The sequence below is a fragment of the Zootoca vivipara genome, chromosome 6 (assembly GCF_965207765.1).
Source record: "Zootoca vivipara chromosome 6, rZooViv2.hap1.1, whole genome shotgun sequence".
Classification (NCBI taxonomy): domain Eukaryota; kingdom Metazoa; phylum Chordata; class Lepidosauria; order Squamata; family Lacertidae; genus Zootoca; species Zootoca vivipara.
The window spans coordinates 67,430,081-67,443,250 of record NC_142589.1 but is presented as its reverse complement, the minus strand read 5'-3'; the positions used below and the strand labels follow the sequence as shown (position 1 = coordinate 67,443,250).

General features: G+C 48.5%; 1 protein-coding gene across 1 annotated transcript; it reads right to left on the bottom strand.

Annotated features, from left to right (window-relative positions):
- Positions 1-3,728: 3,728 nt before the first annotated feature.
- Positions 3,729-6,355, bottom strand: ATP5IF1 (ATP synthase inhibitory factor subunit 1). The gene is made up of 3 exons (XM_035120890.3): positions 6,254-6,355; positions 6,004-6,116; positions 3,729-3,989 (listed from the first exon to the last, which is right to left on the bottom strand). The coding sequence occupies exons 1-3, from the start codon at positions 6,344-6,346 to the stop codon at positions 3,848-3,850; spliced, it is 348 nt and encodes a 115-aa protein (XP_034976781.1). The 5' UTR covers positions 6,347-6,355; the 3' UTR covers positions 3,729-3,847.
- Positions 6,356-13,170: the final 6,815 nt, after the last annotated feature.

Below are 13,170 nucleotides of genomic sequence, written 5' to 3'. Positions count from 1 at the left end.
GTGCTTGGTTGTCATTTCAAACGTAATGGTGGCAAAGTTATTCTTAGTTGCACACTTGTGTTTAGAAATATAGCAAGCTGCCTTATACCGAGTCAGACCATTGATTCATTTAGCTCAGTATCATCTGCTATGCATTGACTAGACCAGGGGTCCCCAGACTTACCGAGCGGCGGGCTGGTGCCCGCCGCGCCGCCCGCGCGGTGGGCCGGACGGCAGGGGAGTGCGCGCGCAGCGGGCCGGAGGGCGGGGGAGTGCGCGCCCGTGCGCATGCGCACACGCACACGGGCGGAAAAAATAGCCGAAAATCGCTTGTGCGCATGCGTATGGGCCTCCCCCGACCCGGAAGTGCACCAGAAATGACCTCTTCCGGGTCGGGAGAGGCCTGTACGCATGCGCACAAAGGATTTTCGGCGATTTTTTGCCGATTTTTTTGATTGTCGCTGCGCCGCGCGCCGTGAGAGCGGGCGGCGGCAGCGGGCGGCGGGGGTCGTCGCGGGCCGGATTGGAAGGCCGATTGGGCCGCATCCGGCCCGGGGGCCGTAGTTTGGGGACCCCTGGACTAGACTTTCAGAAAGTATTTTCCCCAGGTCCATCTGGAATTGCCAAGGTTTGAACCTGGAAACTTTGAATACAAAGCATGCCCTCTTTCAGCAAACCATAGCACTTCCCTTCTTTGCACTGTATAAAGCTATATTACATCCTGTCTGAAATGTGGTTGGTAGGTGAATAATAATAATAATAATAATAATAATTTATTATTTATACCCCGCCCATCTGGCCGGGTTCCCCCAGCCACTCTGGGCGGCTTCCAACAAAACAAATTCTAAAATACAGAAATCCATCAAACATTAAAATACAGAAATCCATTAAACATTAAAAGCTTCCCTAAACAGGGCTGCCTTGAGATGCCTTCTAAAGGTCTGGTAATTGTTGTTCTCTTTGACCTCTAGTGGGAGGGCATTCCACAGGGTGGGTGCCACTACCGAGAAGGCCCTCTGCCTGGTTCCCTGTAACTTGGCTTCTCGTAGTGAGGGAACCGCCAGAAGGCCCTCGGAGCTGGACCTCAGTGTCCGGGCAGAACGATGGAGGTGGAGACGCTCCTTCAGGTATACCGGACCGAGGCCGTTTAGGGCTTTAAAGGTCAACACCAACACTTTGAATTGTGCTCGGAAACGTACTGGGAGCCAATGTAGGTCTTTCAGGACCGGTGTTATGTGGTCTCGGCGGCCGCTCCCAGTCACCAGTCTAGCTGCCGCATTCTGGATTAGTTGTAGTTTCCGGGTCACCTTCAAAGGTAGCCCCACGTAGAGCGCATTGCAGTAGTCCAAGCGAGAGATAACTAGAGCATGCACCACTCTGGAGAGACAGTCAGTGGGCAGGTAGGGACTCAGCCTGCGTACCAGATGGAGCTGATAAACAGCTGCCTTGGACACAGAGTTGACCTGTGCCCCCATGGACAGCTGTGAGTCTAAGATGACTCCCAGGCTGCGCACCTGGTCTTTCAGGGGCACAGTTACCCCATTCAGGACCAGGGAGTCCTCCACACCCGCCCGCCTCCTGTCCCCCACAAACAGTACTTCTGTCTTGTCAGGATTCAATCTCAATCTGTTAGCCGCCATCCATCCTCCAACCGCCTCCAGGCACTCACACAGGACCTTCACCGCCTTCACTGGTTCTGATTTAAAAGAGAGGTAGAGCTGGGTATCATCAGCATACTGATGGACACCCAGCCCAAACCCCCTGATTATCTCTCCCAGCGGCTGCATATAGATGTTAAAAAGCATGGGGGAGAGGACAGAACCCTGAGGCACCCCACAAGTGAGAGCCCAGGGGTCTGAACACTCATCCCCCACCACCACTTTCTGAACACGGCCTGGCAATAGAACCCCAGGGTGTAAAGTGTTAACCCCAACCTCCTTGTTGAGTGACACATTCCATTCCTAAGGGGCGGGACTGCCATGAGTTTAAAAGGAATGGGGAGCAGTTATTTCAGTTGATAAGTGGTTAGAGTGGATAGAATTGAGAAGGGTTTTGGGAGCGGGAGCGGGTGGGTAGGAGATATTAGAGTGTTTTTGGAGAAGTTAATTAGAACTATATTATTCAGCCAATGATATCTGTAACCAAGAACATGATCTAAGAGCTTATACGCATGAAACCATTACGCATTTTACATGTCCTCTAGTGTCTAGTTTAATAAAGCTTTCTTAAATGTTATATTAAAAACGGATGTGCCTTGTTATTCCAGTGAAGTATCCTAACTCAAAAGGGTAGTGACTGTAGAGAGGTTAACTTAACCTGAGGAGCAGGAAAATAGTTTAAAACCTCAAGGTCAAGCCCAGGGAAGACAAGTGCCAGGAAGAAGGTGCCACAAAGTAGCAACAGGCTGCGGAGGTGAACCTTAGGGAAAAGGGAATCCTTACTGTGAGCACAAGGTGGTTCCTGATACACTTGCCGGGAGTTAAAAGGGATACGGCGCCACGTTATTGGGAGAACTGGAACTGCACTTCGATTACTAGCAGACCCCAAACAATAAACAGTCAGTTTATTTGGGCACAAGGATAGGTGGCTTGTTTGTGAAAAAAACAATTTCCTTCAACACTCTGCTAGTGGTATAAAAAGGGAGGCACATCGCATTGGTGGGATCCGCACATATTAGGTGGGATCATCTCAAGTTTAGTGACAACGCCGGGGTTGTCGTATTAATTGGTGACAACGTCTCGGGTTCGTCGCCATTTAATTGGTGGCAGCGGTGGGACGATCGTCGCATTTAATTGGTGGCAGCGGTGGGACGATCGTCGCAGTAGGCATACTTGCCATGCTGATATAATTCTGTAGGGTTTCTGTTTGTATCTGTTCTGACTTGGATGTGTCCAGATTTTTCATTCTCTTTGATTTCATTGAATTTATTCCAGTTGTTTATTCACACTCAATTTAGCAATTTGGTGTTGCCTGTGCTTGTTCCATGCCCATCTTGGCTACTGATCACTGGTGGGCAGTCACCAAAATATCAAGCAGCTGACACTGCACTTTGAAGCCCCAACTATTAGGACTTAATGAGCAGCATGGGTTTTTGAAATTCTTTTTCAAACATCTCCATGCTGCTCTTTGAGTCTCCAAAAATTATAGGTTCTGAGGCAAAACTTCTTTTTTAAGGGAGCCTTTAGCAGACATCTAGCAGGCTTCTGAGGCAGCTGTCCAAGGATGCCAGGTTCTGATGCTGGCCCTGCTTACTGGGCAAAATGCTTCTATTGGGAATAATTATTTGGGCTTGATGAGAAATACTGTATTCTGATATAAAAGTGGTTTGTCTTAGCTATAATTTCACTAGTGTTTACAGTCCACATTCATTCTATGGCACAGATTGTGTTGCTGGATGTAAGCTCACATCATTCTGGCCACACAGGCTGGAAGTAAAGGGAGTTTCAAGTCCAACACCATCTGGAGAGGCACGTTTCCCACTCCTGATGTAGTAGCAAGTGACTAGTTATTACTACTCCCTGAGGGAAAAGGAACGTTACATTTGCCAACAATTACAAGAAAAGAGTGCACAAAACAGTAAGAAAAATGGTTTGGTAATGTAATCATTACATCCCAAATTGCTCCTCAATGTGAGACTTTGCTAGCAATCTTCAATGTAACCCCCTGCCATCTCACCGGGGGGCGGGGGGTGGAGAGATTCAGTAGACACAATTATGGCTAGATATGCTGATAGTAAAAAAAACAAAAACTGGCCAGGAAGAGAATGAGTTTATTTCACACTGTGATAAGAGCAAGACCTTGGATGTCGGCAGACACCATTTTTAAAGCAATGCCAGATACATCTCGCACCAATAAGGCCTGAATTTACTTAATCATCACCAGTAAGCTTCTTGAGCTTGTACTTATGACGTTCAATTTCCTTCTGCAGGCGCTCTATTTCTTTCTTCTGATGGTATATTTCATCCTCATGATGTTTTTTCAATTCTGCCAACTGTTCGTTCCCTTTCTCCCTGCAATAGTATGGTATGAATTAATAGTACAGACTACCACAGCTCATCATTCAAGTTTCAGCTAAAGACAATGCACAAAAGATATGGCAGTACAGTGTATCCCCCATCCAAACATGCAACCTTAGCAAGGCTATTAGATGTGTACAATTGTAGGTGCAGCCTCACCACTCCACACCTTCACCCATAGTCAGCAGATTTCTGGTTGGCATCTGTCTATCTTGAGAGACAATGGATTGCACTGCATAAGCAACACCAACATGATTTCTCCAGGGCGGAAGCCTGGGCTGTGTGTATGGAGAACCTGTGCTGCCCAGACAACAAAACCTCCCTCTTGGTCTTGCTGATGAGTCTAAACGTCTCTCGTATGCCCTATCTGCCAGAGCCTGTTTTCACATACAGGGGAAGTCACTAACCCACTGAGGGTTTGACCCATCGGCTACCCTCACCTGGTTTAGCTGGCCAGTTGACGCTGTTTCCAGGGCCGTGGCTGCTGTCGCATGCTGACAGTTTATAGGAGCCACAGATAACTTAGTGCAGGATGGGGACCAAAGATGGACAACCTACCCCAGAAGGAGCACAGCGTGTCACCCACCAGAGGTACTACCCCTCCTCTAACACCCCATACACCCCAGTCAGCAGATACAGCAATATAATAAAAAAATCCAGTTCATTCAGAGGGCATAAAACAAATCATAAGGTAGCCATTAAAAGCAACTGCTGTTTTCCAAGGTTTGCCACGGAGTTTGATTCCTGTAATATTTAATATTACTACATTAATATTCTGCCTTTCCTTCAAGGAGTTCAAGCCACTATGTATGGTTGTCTTTCCCATCACAATCTTGCCCCCTAGGCTGAGAAATTATAGTGCTGGGTCTTCCTAGTCCAATAACCAGTATACTGCACTGGCTTTTGGTTAACTTACCTGTCATTAAGTATCTTCAATGGAATAAACAGACTAAGCATTCCTTCCACATTTACTTCTAAACAAGTTCCACTGAGTTAAGTAGGCCTCTAAGGATGCTTGCAACTACTACAGCCACATGCCAAGCTACATATTGCAATAAATTGTCTGTTATAAAAGCCCTGAACAGATGATTATTAATTTTGTGAGAAGACAAAAAAATTAGAATGGCTCAATCTTCCCCCTTCTGCTGTTTTTCTGCTCAAATCACATTTCCTCCTTGCCCATCTTTTTAAAGGCTGGGGCAGGGGAAGAAGAGAAAGTGAACCACCATGATTTATGTTTCAATTTAACTCTAAGAAGAAAAGAACAAACAAAAACTAAAAGGAAAAAATAGTACAATAACCAAATTTGTTTATTGTGGTATAAGCTTTTATAATCTATATCCAGCATCAGATGAGTGAAGTGCTATTCTTAATATAGAGGGGGGGCAGGTAGCTCGGTCACACAATCCGGGGGAGGCGTGTGCAAAAATGTGATCAATGGGGTTAAACGTCTGTACAATTCAGGGACTGGAGCCTATGGCAGTTCTGTGCAAAGTTCAAAATACATAAAGCAAAGTGTAAAAAAAAAAAGCCATTAGTTTGCTTCCACCACCGAGTCACCAAAAGCAGGGAAGAAAGAAAGAGACAGTTATTTCTTTTAACAAATGTATGTCCTGCATTTTAAGTGGCAAAAACATGGTAAGTTTTAAACAATACAGTATTTAAAACATTATAACAAAGCATTCACACAAAAAACATCAACACAAAACACTCAGGTAAATAACACAATCCACTAAAATAATAATCCACTAACCTAAAACAATTCGCCAGTTTATTTTGGCACACAAGGCCAAAAGAGAGGGGAGCTGAACAAATCCTAGGAACGCCTCCTCTCCCAAAAACTATATCCAAAAATCCAAGTATAAATTGCAGATCCGTCTTTTAGTAGCCACTACGTAGGCACGACCCATAAATAGGCGTGACGTTTCCACTAGTACATTTAGTCAGCAGATATGATAGCCGGGGTAGAGGGAGGAAAGAAGACGTCGACATGCAAGGGGCAACGTACCTGAAATAGCGCTCCTCCAGGGCGGCTTCCCGCTTCCCAAAGGCCCCGCCAGCATCACGGATGCTGCCGCCGCCGCCGCCGCCCTTCCCAGCACCTTGGCCCAGCCCGCCCAGCTGAGGGAGGGAAGAGGGGAAACAAGGGAAGCAAAGGAGGATCAGGCTCCAGATTCGCTTTCCTCTTCCAACAGCGCCTGACGAGGCCTTTTGCGGCCCCAAAGCCCTCCGCTGCCCACCTCACCCCAGCCCAGTACCTGGTCGGCGCCAGAGCTCCATGCCCGCTGCTGCTGGGGCAACGCCAGGGCTCCTCGAAAACCGTACCTCAGTACGGAACCCACCGCAGCCATCTTAAGTCTGACCTTGTCGAGGGGCGTGAAACCAGCCCCAGCAAAATCTGACGCGCCTTCCTGCCTGGGAACTGGAAATGAGGGGGAAATAAAGCAAAGGCCAATCAGGGCGAAGGAACGAGACAAAGCGGACCAATCGATGTTTCGCCCTGAAGGTCATGCGGAAGTGGAAAGGGAGGAAGGCGAAATCATAGAGATATGAAACTTGTTGTTGTCGTTTAGTCGTTTAGTCGTGTCCGACTCTTCGTGACCCCATGGACCATAGCACGCCAGGCACTCCTGTCTTGCACTGCCTCCGCAGTTTGGTCAAATTCATGTTCGTAGCTTCGAGAACACTGTCCAACCATCTCGTCCTCTGTCGTTCCCTTCTCCTAGTGCCCTCAATCTTTCCCAACAGATTTGAAACAGATATTTTCCAACAGATATGAAACTAGAGGGGAAGAAAGGCGACGGACGCTCACATTCTGAACTTTCGGCATCAGGTTGAAAGGCTCGCTTCTTGGGGTTTTTTGTTTTTTTTTTTGTCATGTTACTGTTATAAAATCATATTTTGGGGGGGGTTGCAGGACACCATTATTAATGAACAGAGAGGGGTGACAGAATTTGACAGCTGCAATACCCAGAATCCTGTTCAATGCCATCTTCCCTGTCTCCCCACCCCTCCCGCTAGGACGCGACCCTGCCTGAAGGAAGGCTTAAGGATCTGCATATGCACAACAGTTAGCATAAACTCACACATTTCCCCTCTCCACCTCCCCTCCGCCCAGAACAAAACAATGTTTCCAGAAGAAGGAGGGGGGGAAACCGCCCAAATCCAAAGTGACACTTTTCTACTCAAGTAATAATAATAATAATAATAATAATAATAATAATAATAATTTATTATTTATACCCCGCCCATCTGGCCGGGTTCCCCCAGCCACTCTGGGCGGCTTCCAACAAAACAGAAATTCTAAAATACAGAAATCCATCAAACATTAAAATACAAAAATCCATTAAACATTAAAAGCTTCCCTAAACAGGGCTGCCTTGAGATGCCTTCTAAAGGTCTGGTAATTGTTGTTCTCTTTGACCTCTAGTGGGAGGGCATTCCACAGGGTGGGTGCCACTACCGAGAAGGCCCTCTGCCTGGTTCCCTGTAACTTGGCTTCTCGTAGTGAGGGAACCGCCAGAAGGCCCTCGGAGCTGGACCTCAGTGTCCGGGCAGAACGATGGAGGTGGAGACGCTCCTTCAGGTATACCGGACCGAGGCCGTTTAGGGCTTTAAAGGTCAACACCAACACTTTGAATTGTGCTCGGAAACGTACTGGGAGCCAATGTAGGTCTTTCAGGACCGGTGTTATGTGGTCTCGGCGGCCGCTCCCAGTCACCAGTCTAGCTGCCGCATTCTGGATTAGTTGTAGTTTCCGGGTCACCTTCAAAGGTAGCCCCACGTAGAGCGCATTGCAGTAGTCCAAGCGAGAGATAACTAGAGCATGCACCACTCTGGAGAGACAGTCAGTGGGCAGGTAGGGACTCAGCCTGCGTACCAGATGGAGCTGATAAACAGCTGCCCTGGACACAGAGTTGACCTGTGCCTCCATGGACAGCTGTGAGTCTAAGATGACTCCCAGGCTGCGCACCTGGTCTTTCAGGGGCACAGTTACCCCATTCAGGACCAGGGAGTCCTCCACACTCGCCCGCCTCCTGTCCCCCACAAACAGTACTTCTGTCTTGTCAGGATTCAATCTCAATCTGTTAGCCACCATCCATCCTCCAACCGCCTCCAAGCACTCACACAGGACCTTCACCGCCTTCACTGGTTCTGATTTAAAAGAGAGGTAGAGCTGGGTATCATCAGCATACTGATGGACACCCAGCCCAAACCCCCTGATGATCTCTCCCAGCGGCTGCATATAGATGTTAAAAAGCATGGGGGAGAGGACAGAACCCTGAGGCACCCCACAAGTGAGAGCCCAGGGGTCTGAACACTCATCCCCCACCACCACTTTCTGAACACGGCCCAGGAGGAAGGAGCGGAACCACTGCATGACAGTGCCCCCAGCTCCCAAGCCCTCTAGACGGTCCAGAAGGATGTTATGGTCGATGGTGTCAAAAGCCGCTGAGAGATCCAGCAGAACAAGGAAACAGCTCTTACCTTTGTCCCTAGCCCGCCGGAGATCATCGACCAGTGCGACCAAGGCAGTTTCAGTCCCATGATGAGGCCTGAATCCTGACTGGAAGGGATCCAAATGGTCCGCTTCTTCCAGGCATGCCTGAAGTTGTTCAGCAACCACTCGCTCAATCACCTTGCCCAAGAATGGAAGATTTGAGACTGGGCGATAGTTGGCCATATTGGCCGGATCTAAAGATGGTTTTTTAAGAAGCGGTTTAATAACCGCCTCTTTCAGCGGGTCTGGGAAGGCTCCCTCATGGAGAGAAGCATTTACCAACCCGCGAAGCCCATCGCCCAGCCCTTCCCGGCTAGCTTTTATAAGCCAGGATGGGCAAGGATCAAGGAGACAGGTGGTTGGTTTCACTCGTCGAAGCAGCCTGTCCACATCCTCGGAGGTAACAGATTGAAATTGATCCCACAAAACTTGACTAGACAGGACTCTAGCACTCCCCCGCCCCGGCCCTGCTCCCACGGTGGAGTCTACCTCTTCCCGAATCTGAGCGACTTTATCTGCAAAAAACTTTGCAAAATCATTGCAGGAGATCATGTGGCCCGTACTGGGCCCGGATGGAGCAGGTGGTTCCGCTAAATTGCGAACCACCTGGAAGAGTCTCCTGCTGCTGTTTTCTGCAGATGCGATGGAGACGGTGAAGAAGGTCCTCTTCGCCGTCGCCATTGCCACTTGGTAGGCTCGAAGTTGAGCTCTAGCCCGTGTCCGGTCTGATTCAAAATGAGTTTTCCGCCACCGGCGCTCTAGCCGTCTCAACGACTGTTTCATCGCCCTCAGCGCCGGGGAAAACCACGGGGCTGTCCGGGCTCCATGCAATCTGAGAGGGCGCTTCGGAGCCAGACAGTCAATAGCGCTGGTTAACTCCGCATTCCAGCGGGCCACCAGGGAATCAGCTGAAAGGCCATCGACATGGGATAAAACATCCCCTACCACTCTCTGGAAGCCAATTGGATCCATTAAGTAGCGGGGGCGGACCATCCGAATCGGTCCCACCTCCCTGCAGAGGGGAAGGGTTGTGGAGAAGTCCAGTTGCACCAGAAAGTGATCTGACCATGGCACTTCTTTTGTTTCGCTTTTACTTAATGTCAGATCACCAACATCCATAGAGGTAAACACCAAGTCCAAGGCATGTCCGCGGCTATGAGTTGGGCCAGACTTATTCAGGGACAGCCCCATGGTGGCCATGCTTTCCACGAAGTCCCGAGCGGCACCTTGTAAGGTCGTATCGGCATGGATGTTAAAATCCCCTAAGACAACCAAGCTAGGTGTCTCCAGGAGCACATCCGACACGACCTGAAGCAGCTCGGGCAGGGAATCCTTGGTGCAGCGGGGAGGTCGGTACACCAAAAGGAATCCTGTACTGCCCCTATTGCCCAACTTCCAGAACATGCACTCAGAAAACTCAGTCTTACCAATAGGACGCCTGGTGCAAACTAATGACTTCCTAAAAATCACTGCAACCCCCCCTCCCCGCCCAGATGGCCTGGGTTGCTGTGCATAAGAGAAACCTGGTGGACAAGCAGCGCCAAGAACGGGCCCATCGGCTTCATCCAACCAGGTCTCTGTCACACATGCCAGGTCAAATCCTCCATCCACAATCAGGTCGTGAATGGCAGTGGTCTTATTCATCATCAACCTGGCATTGCACAGCAGCACCTTCAGGTCAAGTTAATAATACAGCCTATTATATGTTCTCTTACCATGAAATCTCTATCCGCTGCCTCTGTATTAGAATTGCTAGTATCTCTCTGTATTAGAATTGCTGTTTTATATCTTAGAACTGTATATGTCAGGACTGCTACCTTTTAATTAGAAATCCCTGTATTAGGTATGTTTTCCAGGTATATTTTCTGTATGAACCCTGTATGATCCCAACCCACCTGAACCTTGCCCTACTACCACCCTATACCCATTCAAGGACACACGGACAATAGAGGGATTAGCTGGAACAACTTTATTCAAATAAATTGCCATCCTCAACGTAGCCCACCCTTCCATGGCCTGGAGGAAAACACCTGCCGGGCGGACTTCCACCCCACGGAAATCGCCAGGAACTGCCCCACCTCTGCACCCATCTCGACTGATTGCCCTTCCTGCCAAACAACAGGGAGCACCATCAGCGACAGGAGAAGAGCGATTTACATCTCTCCATCTGAAAGGAAAAGTCATCTCCGCACCCAGCTAATCCGATCCCCCACCCGTCGCCCTTGTCTCCCCCTCCCTCCCAGTCCAGAGATTTCCATGCAGGGACAGGAGGGTATATAAGGGGACTTTACCATTTTCCGGGGTTCCTTCCTTCTTTCCAGAGGCAGGGACCCTACAGCTGTAGCTTTGTATTCTGCAATAAAGGGATCAGTTTGTTTTTCCTGACAGCATCGTGTGGTCTCTGTCATTTTCCCGGCGGAGCTGAACTTAGTGCAAATTTTGGAGCTTCCGACCCACGTCTGTCCTTCTTAAAAGGCAACGCATTTTGGGGTACATTTTTCATAACATTGGTGTAAGCTATTTCGGGCCAGTTCGCTGAAGGAGGAATGTAGTGATAGGAGAGACTCTTCAGGCTACAGTTCTGTGCACGTTTATCTGGAAGTAACACTCAGGAAATCAGCCCTGAGTGCTTCCTGGAAGGACAGATCGTGAAGCTGAGGCTCCAATACTTTGGCCACCTCATGAGAAGAGAAGAATCTTTGGAAAAGACCTTGATGTTGGGAAAGATGGAGGGCACTAGGAGAAGGGGACGACAGAGGACGAGATGGTTGGACAGTGTTCTCGAAGCTACGAACATGAGTTTGACCAAACTGCGGGAGGCAGTGCAAGACAGGAGTGCCTGGCGTGCTCTGGTCCATGGGGTCACGAAGAGTCGGACACGACTAAACGACTAAACAACAACAACAACACTCAGTAGGCACTCGTTCTCAATAGGGTTGCACGGTGCTTTTTTTTCTTAAAAAAGTTTAGGAATACTCTCATTTTCCTACTCATATTGAAATGCTGCCCCTCAATGAGGCCAAACTTAGATTCACAAAATGTTTAGGGGTATGCGTACCCCCAGAAAAAAGCACTAGGGTTACATAGACATAATGCCATCCCCAGCACACGTGCCTTGAACTCAGTAGTACTAGGCATCCTTGGCAATCACTCGTGAGCGAGTAAGATTGCCTTCCATGAATGCAGTTTTAGCAACGTGTCCCTACATGACACTGGAGGCCAATTCCAGATCCACATGTCGTTCCACAGTGGGGACATACCGGTAGGTTTCCAGGTGGGAACTGATCACAGTGAGGATTTGCCAGACGTGCCTTCCTCTTTGCTCATTTCTCCCTTTCGTCCAATATTCATGCATCTTCAAAATCCATGATGCCTTGGGTAGAAGCTATTCTGCAATTGGAGCACTCACAGGCCAGTGTTTCCCAATTTCTGGTGCTTATACTGCTTTTCTTTTGTCTTGAGAGTGGCTTTAAGTCTCTTGTTCACCAGTATTTTGCTTTCCATTCTTGAGCAGGGAGTAGAGTGGGCCTCAATGGAATTTACTTATGAGTAGACATAAAACTGGACGCGGGTGGCACCGTGGTCTAAATCACTGAGCCTAGGGCTTGCTAATTGGAAGGTTGGTGGTTCGAATCCCCTAGCTCCTGCCCACCTAGCAGTTCGAAAGCACGTCAAAGTGCAAGTAGATAAATAGGTACCTCTCCGGTGGGAAGGTAAACTGCGTTTCCAAGCGCTGCTCTGGTTTTGCCAGTCATGCTGGCCACAAGACCCAGAAGCTGTACACCGGCTCCCTCAGCTAGTAAAGCGAGATGAGTGCCACAACCCCAGAGTCATCCGCGACTGGACCCAATGGTCAGGGGTCCCTTTACCTTTACCTAGGCATATAAAATGCAGGTTGCAAGCCAATTCATAAAAAGAGCTAGATTGCATTAGTCCATAGACCAAAGCAGAGTAAATCAGAAACATAAAAGCCAATTCAATCTGTAGGTAGTACATCCTTCATGACTAGAAGGCGCTGATGACATGAACTGGTTTAAACCTCTTTTTAAGCTGTTCAAATTGGAAACCATCACTACTTCTCATGGAAGCAAACTTCTTAGGGCTTGCTGATCGGAAGGTTGGCAATTTGAATCCCCGCGACGGGGTGAGCTCCTGTTCTTCAGTCCAAGCTCCTGCCCACCTAGCAGTTTGAAAGCACGTCAAAGTGCAAGTAGATAAACAGGTACCGCTCCGGCGGGAAAGTAAATAGCGTTTCTGTGCGCTGCTCTGGTTCGCCAGAAGCAGCTTAGTCATGCTGGTCACATGACCTGGAAGCTGTCTGCAGACAAACACCAGCTCCCTCAGCCAGTAAAGCGAGATGAGTGCCGCAACCCCAGAGTCATCCGCGACTTGACATAACAGTCAGGGGTCCTTTAGTACCATAGAGTAAGTTGTCTTGCCAGGCTTATCTATGTCACTTCCCCTTAGCTTGGTGGGAGCAAATAGGCAAATAAAGCATTTGTGTTGTCCTCCCACTTAGTCTACCCGAGAAACTCAGTTCATGAATAACTTTGAGCTGGTTTGCTCCAACTCAGCCACATTGCTCTCACCAGCCATTCTTGTGTTCCTATACCAATAATTTTGAAACTTTCACTACTTTGTAACTAAAAAAGGTTTTACTGGTTCTGACTGATG

What these genes read in the sequence shown, in the direction of transcription:
- ATP5IF1 (XM_035120890.3), bottom strand. Translation starts at nt 6,346, where the DNA reads ATGGCTGCGGTGGGTTCCGTACTGAGGTACGGTTTTCGAGGAGCCCTG. An exon ending in GGAGCTCTGGCGCCGACCAG is followed by an intron (nt 6,117 to 6,253) that starts GTACTGGGCTGG and finishes TCCCTCCCTCAG; the next exon opens with CTGGGCGGGCTGGGCCAAGG. An exon ending in CTGGAGGAGCGCTATTTCAG is followed by an intron (nt 3,990 to 6,003) that starts GTACGTTGCCCC and finishes ATACTATTGCAG; the next exon opens with GGAGAAAGGGAACGAACAGT.